Here is a 16,747-nt window from a genome sequence, read left to right as displayed (position 1 = left end):
AAATCCTTTAATTATTTATTTCCCTAATGTTATTTGTGATTTGCCCATAAGAGGTGAAACCGTTTAACCAACAGTGATGAAAGAGCTCATGTAAGGACTAAGTTATTGTTACCATTTGGACTTTAGAAAAAGAAAAAAAAACTACATGTCCCATTTGGAATTTCCAATTTTTGGGTTGTTGTACACTACACATGTAAGGGGTTGTAAGTGCATGTATGACAGCTATGACAGATGTCATAGGTTATCATGAGTCACTATGAGTGCATTTATGGCAAAAGGCTGCTATAATCGTCCAATTTGCTGAGATGCCTTATGACAGTTGTCAAAGCATCTGTAAGTGGCTATTTTGGGCTACATGCATGATTCCAAGGAGGTGGGCATGGGATTTTTCCAGGTGCTTTTGCTGCCTGTTGTATTGTGATACCACAATGGTATTCACTCCCAAGAGTTTCTATAAATTAGAGCTAGTAGTTTGTATGACAGTTGTCAAAGCATCTGTAAGTGGCTATTTTGGGCTACATGCATGATTCCAAGGAGGTGGGCATGGGATTTTTCCAGGTGCTTTTGCTGCCTGTTGTATTGTGATACCACAATGGTATTCACTCCCAAGAGTTTCTATAAATTAGAGCTAGTAGTTTGTATCAAGTTTTGTTCAGCTGTGCAGATAAAAGGGTGCTGCCAAATTCTACAGAGTTTTCCAGAGAAGAAGTGTATTGTTTTTGTAATCTTCCATTGGATTGGTAATATACTTGCATTTCTTTCTGTGGTAGAGTTTTTTCCCTTAGGGTTTTTTCCACGTATATCTAGTGTTAACTATGTTATGGTTCTCTCTTTCTTTCTTTGATTCTACAATTACAGTCTTTAAGGGTTAATCTTTGGATTCAGATTTACAAACACTTTGTTTTAAATTCATATTGCAAGCTTTGTTCACCTTGTTATTCAACAGTATTAAGTGTTGAAGTTATAGCTGCAATAGAGATCTAAAATGATATCTATTCTCCTCTCCAATGTCTCTTATTTAATTTGTGGCTTCAGTTACTGTTTTCTATCTTGCATCGCTTTGACTGCTGTCGGTGAGATGTCTTTGTGGCTGTCGATGACTCTTCCCCTTCCATCGTGGAGCCTCTTCACTTGTGTGGCTGTCAGTGACTCTTCCCCTTCCATCGTGGAGCCTCTTCACTTGCCTTGAGATTCTTTATGTATATCGCTCTTCTATTTTCGTGGTCTTCTTCTTCTTCGGCAGATTGATAGATATTTTGCTGGCTCGTAGCAAGTGGAGAATAGTGTGTATGAAGCCTATCAGTTCATTAATATTATATGTTTTCTATGTTCAGATTTTTCAGACTTATGAAGGTTTATAGAATGTATTCGAGATGCATCTTTTGATTTCATTGTCATAATTGATTTGTAGGAAATCAATCTTATCTTATTGAGATTGATAGTAATCTGAAACTATCAACAGTTGTATTCATTATCAGAGATATAATAAAGTTCATTTTTGAGTGGGCTGGGTTTTTCACCCTCAAGTGGAGGGTTTTCAGAGGATAAGTTCTTGTGTTTGTGTTGTTCATAATCTTAGTTTTCTTCTATCTATTTATTCTGGTTCAAATTTAACATTAGGATGCTCCAATCTCTCCCTTGGTGCCTAGAAAGTGCTATGAATGCATTCAAAACTTTGTAACTACCATTGTCATAATAATAATAAATAATTCACCCAATCACCTCCTAGGCATCCATGGACCCATTCAAAAGTTGTTGAATGCAAGTGAAATACATTGGGATTGAAAGGCTGCTAACACACCTTTTACTAAAACTTCTTGCCTTCATTAACAAAGTCAATGCAAAGAGATCTAAGGAGCATTGAAAAAACTCGGTCTCTTTGTTGTCTGCTATCTTCCAAATGTCAAGAGGCATACAGCAGTTCCAATAAATAATATGATCAGGGCATACACCATGTAGTTAGAAAGTTAATTATAACACATGTGGAAGTAGGTTTAAAAAAATTGAATAAAAGTAATACAGCTGTACCGGTAGCTATATATATAGTAGTTTACAGATGAAACAGTTATAACAGAGAAAGAAATAACTGAAAAGTTGGTTGGTCAACTGTAATAGCTGTAAAGAGTAGATGTCAATTTATTAGAAAGCAACTAGAACAACTGCAAAGGATAGAGAAATAATTGGAGCAGTTGTAAACGGTGGATGGAAATAAATAAATGTAGGTAGACAGCTAGGAACACAATGGAACTATTAAAAAATGCTGCCTATGTAGGCTTCCGTTTTATAATGAGAAGTTAAAAGAATATTCCACTAAGAGGAGATGACCAATTTGCAGTTGGTAAAGGCTATTCTAGACAAGGAGGGACTGGCTGATATGGAGTGATTCTCGTCATGTGCTATGATTCTTGTGGAATTTAAGGAAAATCTCTCTAAAGTTGTGAATGATGGTTTCACGGCAAATATTATAGAGCTATTGGTCAAGGTTGAGGAATAAGATGCACAGGGTGATGTTCTCTTCTCTAGCAAATTGAGGTATGTGGCAGTTAAGAAATGGAAGCTGCCCTTGAGTGCAGTATCGCAAGCTTCCTTAATGCAACCACAGGAACAAATGCAAGGGCTCCAATTAAATAAAATCTTGGAGGAATTCTACTAAGATATGAGGAAAGCTATGAGACACATGGTGAATGGGTTTCATCGTGGTACCTTAAAACTGTTTAGTGGCTTCACAAGCCACTTTCTGAAAATGGCCTGTTGACCACCCTGGCTGTCCCTTTCTTGTTTCTTGGTTGATATGTTATTTACTATTTAGTGTTACTATATGTATTTATGTCGTTGTGTCTTACTTGTATGTTGTGTTGTCTCCTTCTAGGCCAATTTTTGGGATGCCAATTTGCATATATGGTAGTGGGTCTGGTTTTGCAGGAGGTTTTAGATAGTGTGGTAGTTTTTCCTGTTAATTAGTATAGCATATTATGGTTCTGCTTTTGTTATGGCAATGCTTTATTGTGGCATTTGTAAGGTCTTTCTGTCGTGTTGGTGTTTGTTTTATCATCTACCAAACATTAGAATAAGATACCCAAAGGTATTCTATCCTCTCCTGAAAAATCACTGTTGATTCCAAGGTCTATATGTGTGAACAAGCGACTTTAGTGGGATAGCTACTCAGGTAGTGTTTGCTGAAAATCTCAAGGGGGACTTACGTTAACAAGTGTCTTTCAAGCTTCTCGACTTGGATAGATTTATCAATTTTGGGTTCTTTCTTCTTTTTTTTAGATTTTACGGGATTTAGACTTTCAAAAGGGAAAAAGGATAGCGTTTCAGGAAGCTGATCTAATCCTACGAATTTCGGAGACAGTATTAAATGGGTGTTCTCAGGAAACCACACTTTGCTTCACCACACTAAGGACAACTACACAAAGCGGGTGCAATCTTCAGCGGGTTGTGCTTATGATCGAAATGTTGGCATGCACAGAGGATAGGCTTAGACTAACTTTGCACAGTGAAATGGAAATCATCCATTCACCAAAAGTATGAGCAGAGATACACCGTCACTTAGCACTTATCAAGTGCTTCATTTAATTCTAACATGAAAGCAAATCTAAATTAACTTTAACTAATGTGTTGAGGAAATTGAAACCATGCTAATCATTCAAACAACAAATATTACAAAGCCTTAAGAGAAAGCGCACATGCAATATATTATTTGAAAATTACCTTTACGCAACAGTACATCAAAAACCACACACTCTCCAAATGAGAGGAGAAAATAAATGAACGGTCAAGATCAAACAGTGATCAAGGGCCCAGATTGAAAGTTACAAACCCTAATTAGGGTTTCCCAAGACTCTATCAGTTTGAAAGAATGAGAACATGACAAGTGGCACAGCTACTATTGTCACTGAGGTAAGTGTCCAGTTTCCCCTTTTTCAAATTCAAATGTATCTGGACACAATGAGACTAACCTCTTCCATAGTGACACTTGGCAGGTTACTAATCTGGAAGTCGATGATGTCCACATCATCCGTACACGTAGTGAGGATGCCTTCCCACTCAACTGCATGGGCAAGAAAGTTCTCATCAATGAGAAGAAAACTTGCAATCCTTGAGAGATCGCCCTTATCAATCATCCCCAAGTCTTTGAAGAAGCTCGACTAAATCTTGGCTCTCAGGTTCTCTGTCTATAAGTGTTTTTCTCGTATACCCTCTTTCTTCCAAATCTCTGATGCTACACGAAACACCTTACCCAAAATTTCTCTGACACTTTCCTCTGTCTCAAAACACTTAGTTTCAGATTTCTTCAGGACTTCAATCCTAGTGACCAAAGCATAATACCAAGTGTTAAAGTCATATATATCCCCAGCCTGTATGAAACCTGCATCTACCAAGCTTCGTTTTGACAGACCTCGGATAACCTTCAATTGCGGAAGTATTTCATCTTGAATTTCTTCAACATCTTCCCAATTTGCAACTAAGTCCTGAATTCGGCTGACCAATGAAGAGGCCAACTCATGTGCTGATACTAAATTTTCTACAAGTATGTCAGCACATGTCGAAGCATCTGAAATCCATTCCTTAGCCTACGTGAATGTGCTCTTCATGTCCTCGTAATCTTTCATTGACTCTTGCTGAAGAGGCTGTGAAGGGGCGACTGGTATCTCATGGTTGAGTGGCTCAGTTAGATGGAGAACATATTTTCTCCACTGTTGATTCTCTTCCTCAACCTTCTTTCTTTTCTCCTTCTCCTGGGCCAGCCTTGCCTTGAGGGCGTTGCAAGAGTCGTCAAAGTACTGGACTTCTTGGTCCTGAGCAGACTTACCCAACTCTATAGTAGTAATCTTATAATCCTCCGGAGCAATATTGTCCCGAGTTTTTCCTTCCTTTGGCACAGCTATTTGAACTGTCCTAAACCCTGCACTATCCCTCTAAATCAAAGAGAATTTTTTGGCTGGCTTAGGTGGCTTAGCTATGACTGGTCCGTTCACCTTTGCTAGAAATGTTGTTGTATTCTCTTCAGAATGGGTTTCCTTAGGGACCTTGGCCTTTATCCTTTCCCTCAACCAATCAGGAATGGTTGATTGCTCCACAGTATTTTGATCAAATCCATCATCTGTCCCTCCTGGTCCAACAACTATGCCATCAAGGAAAACTATTGGGGGCTCAGGCTCTTCAACTTTTGTGGCTGCATTTAAAAATTGTTCCCTGTCCGGGCTTTGGACAGCTTCTCTCATTATTTCCTCGATCGAAGGAGAAGGCACTCTCACTTCATTATTTACCATATATGTGTCCATCTCTTGCTCTTCAACTGCATTTTGGTCAAGCACAGCAGATGCGGCACTCAGAATGGAATGACCTTCGTTGGACTCACGTCTCTCCCCAACAACTTTCTTTCCCCTGGCCTTTCCAGAGCTTCCAACTAATTCCTTCCTTTTTCGGGACCCAACACTCTCTAGATTCTGAGCATTGCCTGCAAAGATACAAGGGTTGGAGGACAGAGAGTCATCTACTCCCATTAAATCATAAGTCAAGGCCACACCCTTAGACTTCAATTGTTTCGTCTTCTCAGATGTCCACCACTTGGAGTATTCAACCACTGACCTCATGAGGTCTGCCAGATCTGACTTCTCTCCTTCTGACCAATCGACCAAGGCCAGTGGCTCATTCCTCATCTTCTCAAAGCCCGGCTGCAGAAGCTCAAGACTGTCTTCTACTTGATCAGCAACTCTGAATACTTTTGTTGCTCTCACCATGGTCAAGGGAATCCTTGACCAAAATCTTACCCTGATTTCGAAACTATTGGTTGTGTTAGCCCAATAATCTTCCAAATCAGCTTTGTACTCAAATGTCATCCCTACGACCCTTTTCATCTTATGGAATGGATCAAAATTCTTTCTTGCTTTGTACTGGTAGAAAGGGTACCAAGTTAGCTCTTTCTCTGCAATGGCAACGGCTTGTGATGACGAGCATGTCTCTAGTCCATTTCCAATCGTGAGAGAGGAGGTTCCTGCCTTCTTCTGCTTATCTCTTTGAACCATCATATAGCCCTCTAGTTGCCTCACAACTTCTAGTAGCACAACTCAGTTGGTAGGGTGGGCTGGGAGCTTATAGGGAGATCCGGAAAACCCCTGAATTCTGATGTAGGCGAACTTCGGGTATTGAATATACCAATATCTAAATCTGCTTATGAAGTCCATAGACTCTTGAGAGAGTCTCTGATGCAATCCACCTTGCAGTGTCCGTGTGATGTGCATCAAAAATGTATCATTTACCCTCTTGAAATGGAACTTTTCTTCCATGTGAAGCTGGGGATAACAATCATAGACAGGAAACTAATTTTCTTTGTTTCCCACTTCCCCTCTACAGGTGAGGCCTCTGTATCTGTAAGTTCTAGCCAGGGAATGGAACAAGTATGAGCTCATGTAAAAGGTCCTATCCGCCTCTAGATTCTTTAGCTGGTTGTCCAAGTTATCACTTATCATTCGAGCCCAGTCTATCATCTTGACTCCGCTCATTATTTCATTTATGAAATAATACATCCAAGGCTCAAATGGAGCGCCTTGAGGATTACCCATTATCCTGTTCAACAAGACAATCATATCTCCAATATCCTCTTTGAAATACGCCCTCATCAAGCTCTTCCTCTATAGTTTGGAGGCACCCTTCCTTGGCTTGTTCAGCCAGGAATGATTGACGATGGCGTCGTACTCCTCCAAATGATCCTGATACATGCGATCAGCTTCATCCTTGGTTACGTACACAGCATTATGATATTCTGGAATTCTGAACGCTTCCCTTATGGCCTCATCGCTGATGTTTGCCAGGACTCTTCCATCTAGTGCGGCAATATCCCTACGAACAGGGTTGTAGTGCCTAGCGCACTCAGCTACCAACTCTGTGCATTGCACGGTAGGGAGAAAGCCAGCAGCATGCACGATACCACTCTTCATCATCTTTCACGCGGTCATAGTAGGCACAAGGTTATCTAAGCCGAACATCCGCTTCTTGAACTCCCTCAGATTGATATGCCCGAGGTTAGTATCGCTGATATTCTTCCATTTTGAGGTCATTCTCGATTCAGGAGGAGCATCCTTGTCTACTTGGAACTTCATTGTGCCTGGAATCTACAAATAAACATGAAGCTTAAGTTGGAAATTAGAACTTAGATTAAAGAAAATCGAGGTTGTGAATGGCCAAGTGTTTGGAGCTTTTACTTCATTTTCATATTTATGATTGCAATCCAAAACCAGATTTTATAACTTTGACAACCCTCATCCCATTTAATCTAAAAATGATCCTTCTTACTGAAAATTTGGACAAATCCATAAAAATCACCTCCAACGAATCTGGAAAACTCAGAAAATATAATAAATCTGCATTTTAAAACCAACTTCGCCTTCGAATGAATGAGAATAAGGCTAGAAAATAGAAGGAATTTCAAGAAAACTCAAAAAAATTGACGAATCTGCCTTCTACCAGCTAGTTCAACTCCAAAAATCTGCAGATACTTGACAAGAATGAAGTTGATAAATCAAAATTCCTCAAAAAGTTCGCCCAACCTGCAAGAGATAACCTTGCAACACTTCCAATCTACAAAATTTTCTTCCAAATGACCTTCAATCTGCAAAATAATTCTCAATGTTTTCCTTAGCTTACTCAAAAAGTTCGAACTTTTGTGTGAGAATGAAGAAGTAAAGAATGTATTTGTAATGAAGTTCAAATCTGCAATTAGAAACATGCAGATCTTTTCCAATTCATGTTTCTAATTCATCCTCAGTCCATTGTATCCACAAAGAAAGTTTCCATTTTATATTTCAGTTGCAATGTCATCTTCTTTAAGTTCGACTTCTTCACTTCACAACTTTCTAATTTGTTTTTCCACTTCATATTCGAACTAGACTCGTAGATTGGCATCTTCCAAAAAGTTTCTAATTTGGAACTCAGTCCAAAATTGCCTCAATCTGCAAGTATCCTCTTTCTAATTTTGATTCATGGTTCGAATCTCTCACAAACTCAAGTTTCTATTTGGATTTTCCAGCTCATATTCGAACTTGATCTTCAAATATCTCTTTCTAAAAACTTTCTAATTTGGGAATCAGTTCAAATTCCATGAAGATTTGGATGACATCACCAGAGAATATTCCTTATTCTCAATTCTTTAGCAAGTATTGGTTTAATCTTTGACTTGGGCGGACTTTTGAAGCACCTTCTTGTTGCTTGGAGGGCGGACTTTTGCTTCACCAAGGATGGAGGACTTTTCTTCTTCCTCCAAGACTAGGGCGGACTTTTGAGCTTCCAACTTGATGCTTGGGCAGAGTTTTGGATGACTACCTCCAAGGGCAGACTTTCATGACTACCCCTAGGGCAGACTTTTGGGTGATCACCAAGGCGAACTTCCTAGTGACCTTGGGCGGACTTTGGAGACTCTTCATCAGGAGGGCAGACTTTGAAGACACCTCCTCATCATGCTTGGGCGGAGTTTTAGGCTTCTCCAAGTAGGGCGGACTTTTAGAATCTATCCATAGGGGGCAGAGTTTTGAAGGCTTGGACACTTCATGGAGGGCGGACTTTGAAGACACCTCATCATGCTTGGGCAGAGTTTTAGGCTTCTCCAAGTAGGGCGAAGTTTTCTTCTACCTCCATCATTATGCTTGGGCGGAGTTTTATGTTTCAACAAGAGGGCGGACTTTCATGACTCTTCTTCAAGCATGGTGGACTTTTGAATGACTAACAAGGCAGACTTTGAAGGCATCTCCAAGGGTGGAGTTTTGGAAGACCACCTCTTGCATGTTTGAGTATGGCAGACTTTTCGAAGATCACCATGCATGGCGGACTTTTGAAAGACCTCAAGAGGGCGGACTTCTAGGCTTCTCCATGTAGGGCGGACTTTTAGTCTACCTCCAAGGACTCTCTTCACAAGGCAAACTTTTCATCACCTGCCATAACACTCACCATCAATTATTAGCCACACTTAGAAAATATTTGGAAGACTTCAAAATTTCACAATTTCTTTAATTTTTAACCAGATTAAATTGAAATTTGAAATCCATACTCAGGCAAACAATCTGAAGCATCCTGACCCCTAAAATGTAGGAACTTAGCTTTTTAGGTCAAAACTTGGAAATTCTTGATCGCGATCAAAGCTGGTCAGTGGTATCAGTGCAAACCCTAGGTCCCCACTCCGAAAAAGCAAAAAGTAGGCATCCCTAAAAAATAGGGAAAACTTTCTAAAAATAGCCATACCGGGGATTGGACCAAAAATGCCAAAAACGAAACTTCTTAAAAAATAGGAAAAAGCAAAAAAAGCAAACTTTCTAAAAATAGAAAGTTGTTCAAATTCGTTCAAATCAATTGCGTTCTTCGTCCTTTGGCCTTTCTAGGCACTTTGACGGTATTTGGACTCTATTATCACTTGGCTTGCAAAAACTGACTTTCAATCTTTTAGACTCAAACCATTCCAAACTGACAAGACCGAGCAGAACTGAAGCGGAAGGCCACGGGCACTAACAAAAACCCTAGAAAGCAGGAAAAGGAGAGGGTCCCCACTTGCAATGGGGCGATGTGTGGGAAAGGTCACAACATGTCATTAGGCTGGGACGCTGTTATATAGAACCCCAATAAATAAATTTGAAAAAAACACACATTTATAAAAGCTAAAATGGAACTGCACACATAGATAATAACTTCCGACAAGCACTTTTTAAAGTTAATACTACTTTGAACAGTAAAAGCATATGCTAAAGCAAACATCACTAGTGCAGATGCTGGTAATTAATTTGAAACTTTTTAATCTTAACTGGCATCTAAAAAGCTGTTTTTACTTCTTTTGTGACTAAAAACTGAAAATTTCTAAAGAGATCTGCAGTATTGAACAACATAGAAACACCAAAAAACTGAACAGAAACTACATGCATCTTTATGGTATTTTCAAAATCTATTTTGGAGAGCACGTTTATTAAAAAACTTCCTATGATGGTGCGGATGACAGCTCTGAACTAATTTCTCCAGGGCACTCTGGTTTCTGTACTTGGCATAGACAAACTACTCTCATGTACTACCTTTTAAAACAGATTCTTAAAAACTTCCCAGACTATAAACTATTCCTTGTTTAAATAATTTCCGATCCCTCAATAATTACTCAAGCTATCAACAGAATAAGATAAATACAACTATAAGAATATGTCTTGCCTACAAAACATCCAATCATTGAAAGAAGTGGAAGTGGCCATCACCCAAGCCACTTGAAGCAATCATAATAAGAAAATTAAGAAATTTAGGTAACTAATCCCAACAGTTCTTGTCCTCAGCTTCTCATGGCCAATGACTATTTTCAGATTTTGTCAACGATAAGAAAGTTCTTAATTTTCAATGTGAATTTGAGTTTGTAAAAAAATTTCAGATATGGGAAAGTGCAACCATTAGGCATTGTTGAATATACAGAAAATCTCAGATATTGAAAGGCCTGCTGGTTCACCTTTGATACAATTGACATGACTATATTGTGGAATGTGTTTCTTTGTATTTTCAATGTTTACATGAATGAAGATGGTTACCGCCTAGATATGCAAAACACATCCAAACATATACTTAAACCGGCAAGAAGGGGAATGGATGCCAATTTCTACAAACAACCACCATTGAAGAGAAATATACAATTGAACTGAATTAGCTATGAAATCACTGACAACAACAAAAAGAAAATATGTCTAATATATTACTATTGTGTATGTCTCCGTGGTCTAGGTTTACATGTTCGACAAAAAACAAGAAAATGATTTAGATAAGTTACCTAAATTCTAAAAATAGACTTAATTGCTTAAATCCTTCAGCTTTACTTTGTCTCAGGCTTCAGCATTTACCGCATGGACCCTTTTTCACTTTAATAGTCACTTTACATACACTTCCACCTAGCACATGTATGAATCCTATGGCTTTTGTATATTCTAACTTAACAAGGGTTTACCCATTTAAATTCATCCCTCTCTTTCAGGCTCTATTGCTTGCTAGATTTAGTTCAAGCTACTTATTTTCCCACACCCCTGATTAGTTAATGTAGTATGTGGTATTATTGTGTCCATTGACTTATTTTGAACATCATGGATGATGAAAGAATTTATATCCTTTCCTACTTGAATCTATTGATGTTTTATCATTAATCCCTAGAGTCTTCTGCACTTCTGATTGGCTATTGTAACTTGCTACAGTTTCAAGTTTCATTGAGTTGATTTGGGAATTGTGGTCATTAATAAAATTGCTTTCTTTCTATCTACTCAAACCTCTTTCAAACACTAAAGTGAATGCTTACCTCCAAACCCACACTACACAATGACCACATTATCTTTCACAAAATTGTGACCATGAAGTTGCAGAGATTTAAACCCAATCTTTCTTGGTGGTAAGTACCTCCAGCTAACACTAAAGCTTTGTGGGCTAAAAATTTTCCCATTAACTTGTTTTCTTCGCTTGTGCATGTCCATATGATTTCTATCTTTCTTCACAATGTGGCCACAAAAATATACAGCATAAGGATACCGATGCATCACATATAAACACAGGAACTGAAATGAGTTCTTGTCCCTATTTTGTAATTTCCTTGTGACTATGATTTAATAAACTGAGAAGTGCTTAGAGCATTTCACAAACAAGAGAGCTTGAAAATTATAACAAAAACCTCTGAGTTGCCACAGAATCTAACTTCTACCTTTCTTCACAATGGAGAAGAAAGAAAGAATAAATAAATGTAGCTCCGTAGTCACCTGGAATGTAAGCTGTGGATATGGAGACATGGACAGCATTTCAAACCATGGCAAAGGAGAGAATGAATAGTAGAGCCACTGTATTATATATAAATATACTCACCAGATTATGTCAGTATAGTGTGACGGCAGCAGGATTCTCATCCTTATACTGTAGCGTCCCTGTGATTAGAAGATTTTAAAATTCAAAAGTGCATTGAGCATCTCTTGAACCACCACAATGCTTGTTAACCATAGTAAAAAAAACACTGAATTACTACAGTCATCACGTAAAAACATAAATAGTCCGTGATGAAATGGCATGTAATGAGAGCATTTTTCTTCATTAGTGCTACCAAGGTTTAAATCCATATGTGGAACATGTAATGTAATGTAAGCAATTCCATACCCTTTCCCGAAATTAAAAGAGTGATCCAAATTTCAAAAAAGGAAAAAAGAAAGACTTGCAATCAAATCATCCGGTATGTGGGAAATTTAATGTAATATGTAATCCAAGCAGGTTACATACCATCTGTAGAGATTAACAGTTGTTTTGCTAATAGCAGTTAAAATGAAAAAAGAAAGGACAGCAATCGGCTCACCCGGGATGTCTGCCAGCCTTGAATTGTCGATCCGTAAAGCCAATGGAAACATAGCCTTGCTGTCCCCTGTCTTTAACAGTAATCTCAAAGTAATAAAGAAGTCTCTTAACAGGGGCAGGGCAATCAGCCTGCGCTGCACCAACATCATGACCATGCTTTCCCTCGCCACTGTACTGTGCAGAGAGCTTGTCAGGGGAGATAACCAAGCAGGGAGAGCTGGGGTTTGTATTAAAACGCGTGGGAACTAGCTCATCTTCCTCCATCAAATCTTTATTACAAAATCTCTTTGTCCATCCCATTTGTGCAAGGCTTACATCATTTAACCTAACGCGCGACCAATCATCTCCGTTCAACATCCTTCGTAACTTAACCTCAAAATCAAACAAAATAAGAATACAGAATGCAAAATCAAATTCACAACAAATAAACAATCAAAATGAACCAAACAATACCCCACTATATTAAATCCAGTTCAGCTTAAATTTTACAAGACCTCAGAGCTGAAATTGTGCGTCTCATTTCAACATCCTTTCAAATTTAACCCCAACATCAAAAAATACAAAAACAAACACTCAAACCAAACCAACTAAACCCTATCAAACTAATCGAATTCTACTCAAATTTTACCCTTCGAGCAGAAACAATGCCCTCCCATTTCAAAAACTGAAGCAAAAATATTTAAAGATCTGAATAATACTTTCTGACTCATGGTGCAAATTGCGCCTCAAATTGAAGAATTGCTGAAAATATTTATTCACATGTTCAAATACTGATGATAGAGATGAGATTGAAGGGAGAGCTGATTAATCATACATACCAGTTCAGGTAAGTGTAATAAAGAATGTCTAAACAAATTGTAGGAGGAGGCAGCTGAAAAATACTGTAAAAGGAGGCGGCAACTAAAGAGGCCGGAGAAGAGCGTTGTAAATGAATGAAGATGTCTCCTTATGAATATCTAAAAATAAGCAAATCTTGCATTTAAGGATATATCTTTTTTCTTACGTTCAAATGAATTAAACGGGAAAATAAAGAATATTTCTTACGTTTCTTCGAAATCCAACCTCCGCAGTTCATTCCCAGCCTTAAAAAAGCGGCCTGTGCAGTTTTGGAAGGCACTAGGTTTTTTCTTCCTAAGCTTTTTAATTTTTTATTATAAACTTGTAAAAGTATGTGACGATTATTTATGTTTGAGGAATGGATTTGTATTTAGTGTAGCATTTTAAAAAGCATTACCAATCGAATATGTATTTCTTTATGTAACAGAAATTGATTTATAATATTTTAAATTCAAAATTTTAAGAAAAAATTAATTTGTCTGTTATAGTTTTAATTTATATTTTATACTTATAAAAAATAGTTATAACAAGAAGTGTTTAACACTAATGGATTTAAATAGGAAAAAAAGATGTGGATTAGGGAAGCAAAATTCCGTTGAGATGTGAATTTTCTCAAAGATACTAGAAATCGCCTTGCAAATTGGAGAGAGGATATGCAAACACAGGAAACACGGGCGTCAGGTCAAAGAAGAATCAATGTAGACAAATGGGATAATGTATCCTCTAACTCTCCTACTTCGCAACAAGGGTGAATGTAATCCCTTTGAACGGAGGAAGATCGGGCATGAATCAAGGATCAAATCACACTTGGCAGAAAAAACAGCAAAAGTTCTAGCAACCAAAGCAAAATGGGAATGGGTGGTTTTGGTATAAAGAGGTATCTACGAACAAAACAAATCAGGGATATGTGCAGAAGAAGAAAAGTAGAGCCATGGTGATATCCTCAAAAGTGCTATCACCAATTATGGAGCACCTTAAAGACATAGCGCTATTCTCGAAATGATGTGGGGAACGAGATCAAATAGACAAAATCAAGGAAGGGCGGATGATGTAGTTTGAAACCTAAGTAAGTGTGAAACCTCTACCTAATTGGGTTTTTCTTCATTGAATGCATTGATTTAGGCTTGAAGGAAGAAATATTAGGTGGGGAACCTCCCTTTTTTGAAGGACATGCATTTCTTAAAATAGAGTGGGTACCAAACTTTAACCCAATGGGCTCAGTTTTTCCACAAAACCTGTATGGATCACATTAAATGGGCTTCCAGTTGACTATTGGAATTTTGAAGCCCTAGATGCGATGGGGGATGCCCTGGGCACATTCATGGGTGTCGAGGAGAATTCCATCAATGAAAGAGCGGGCTTTAAGCCTAGATTGCTCATGGAGATGTCGACAACTAGTGGAGATGTGGATGATCTAGAAATCATAATAGAGAATGGGAAATGGATCCAAAGGATGAAGGTGGATAAGGAACAGATAGGGGGAAGATGTCTCTTGTGCAAGCATCTTGCACCAAGTTGCTCGAAAGCTCAAGAATTGGAGAGTGCTCGGGAAAACCATAACCCAGTCCCATCACGTGACAATAAACATCAATTAGCTCTGGTCGCACCAGGGAAAGTGCAAGTTGAGGATGGGAATTGTTTGAATGAATGGACGATCAATAAGGGCACAATATTCTCAAGCGATAAAGAGAAAGGCTCCACTAAAAAGAGGAGGCTATAATTAACCTGAAACATGGGACATAAGGAGGAATGCATCCAAGCACAATGTCCTTCAACGACTGTGGTGGGTGTGTTGGAGAAATCATGCCAGGGGAGAGATAATGAGTGCCCCAGTATGCCACAGGGAGAGAATAGTTTGGAAACTAATATGCAAGGTAAAGCTCTACGGGATCAAGGAAATCCCACGATGGAGAATTAGCAGGTGTTGTTAGAGTCACTTGGGACTGAGGCAATTGGTAAAACACCAACTCAAATTGAGTTAGGTATAGATGCAAAAGGTTTGGAAAACCAACAAATGATGGAAGAGACACTTGGGTTGGAGGAAAATGACAAAAATCCAACTCAAATTGTGTAGGATTTGGGAGTAGAAGTAATAGGACATTTGGAGGAACATATAGTGGAAGAGGCTTATGATGTGATGGATAATGTTATAGCAAATAAGGAGTTCTTCCAAGGTAAAGATCTTGTCTTAGATCTGGGCCTGCCATTGCCATAAGGTTTTTGGGTGGAAGTTATATAGGATGAGGAGATGATAGAAAACGAGCAAAGTATAGCCCAATCAGAATCCGTATAATCACAAATGCTGAGAGTTCTCTTTGAATTCTCTAGATTACCATGATAACATAATGCAAAGTCTGAAGTACCCTTCGGATATCTAAACACTCTCTTTATAGCATCCCAGTGCGGCTTTCCTGGATTCGACATAAACCTGCTAAGTACTCCCACTAGTTGGGCAATGTCTAGTCTTATACATACCATAGCATAAATCAGACTGCCTATAGAAATTGCATCAGGTACATTTTTCATGTCTTCGATCTCTTTTGGAGATTTTAGACTGTCAAGCACAGACAACTTAGTCCCCTGCAAGATGGGAACAACCTATGGTTTACAGTCGGACATATGAAACCTGTCAAGAACATTGGTTATATACTTTCTCTGGCTAAGCCAAAGTTTCCTCTTAGATCTATCCCTTTTGATCTCCATTCCCAGAATGTAATTTGTTGGTCCTAAGTCCTTCATTTCAAATTTCATAGAAAGTTGAGATTTTAAATATGAGATCATACCTTTTGTGTTTCCTATGAACAACATGTCATCTACATACAAAGCTATGATAAGAGTCCTATCACCATTAGTTTTCTAGTAAACATAATGATCATCTTTTGATCTCACAAATCCCAAGGACAAAACAAATGTATCATACTGCTGATACCACATTCTGGGAGATTGTTTCAAACCATACAAAGACTTCTTGAGTTTGCATACCAGATGTTCTTTACCTTTTTCCGCAAAATGCTCAGGCTGGGACATATAAATTTCTTCTTCAAGATCACCATGAAGAAATGTTGTTTTCACATCTATCTTATCAATCTCCCAATCATATGTTGTTGCAAGTGACGAGAAATCTGATAGATGTCAACTTAGCTACAAGAGAGAAGATTTCCCCATAGTCAATACCTTCTTTTTGTGAATACCCCTTTGCAACCAGTCTTGCTTTGTACTTGTCATTGCTGCCATATGGACCATACTTCTTTTTGAACACCTTCTTGCAGCCTACAGGCTTTCTACCTTTAGGCAATGGCACCAAATTCCAAGTTCCATTTTTATCCAATGATGACATTTCATCATTCATGGCTTCCAACCAGGAATCTGAATAAGGCATTTCAATTGCTTCTTTGACAGTCATAGGCTCATTAGTATCTGCAAGTAAAGCATAAGCACAATTAACATTCAACATAGAGTGATTGTACTTATTAGGTGTATACCTATTAGGTTGCCGCCTCTCTCGAGTAGATCTTCTCAACCCTAATGTTGAGGCTTCTTGAGGTTCCACAGGAGGCTCATCATCATGTTCTTCTTCAAA

At 38.4% G+C, this 16,747-nt stretch overlaps 1 protein-coding gene across 11 annotated transcripts in view; it reads right to left on the bottom strand.

The window, feature by feature from the left end:
- The window catches only part of LOC131040412 (ran-binding protein M homolog), a 179,128-nt gene extending 165,611 nt beyond the window's left edge, over positions 1–13,517 (bottom strand). For 6 of the 11 annotated variants that reach the window (XM_057973325.1, XM_057973353.1, XM_057973379.1 and 3 more), the window contains exons 1-3: positions 13,375–13,517; positions 13,149–13,286; positions 12,332–12,696 (exon numbers count right to left, since the gene is read on the bottom strand). In XM_057973325.1, the coding sequence (XP_057829308.1) occupies positions 12,332–12,687 (356 nt within the window). In that variant the 5' untranslated portion in view covers positions 12,688–12,696; positions 13,149–13,286; positions 13,375–13,517. The other 5 variants (XM_057973335.1, XM_057973363.1, XM_057973343.2 and 2 more) reach the window with 5 other exon arrangements.
- Positions 13,518–16,747: the final 3,230 nt, after the last annotated feature.

The sequence above is a fragment of the Cryptomeria japonica genome, chromosome 3 (genome assembly GCF_030272615.1).
Source record: "Cryptomeria japonica chromosome 3, Sugi_1.0, whole genome shotgun sequence".
Classification (NCBI taxonomy): domain Eukaryota; kingdom Viridiplantae; phylum Streptophyta; class Pinopsida; order Cupressales; family Cupressaceae; genus Cryptomeria; species Cryptomeria japonica.
The sequence above is the reverse complement of the archived record's forward strand: the minus strand, read 5'-3'. Positions and strand labels throughout refer to the sequence as shown.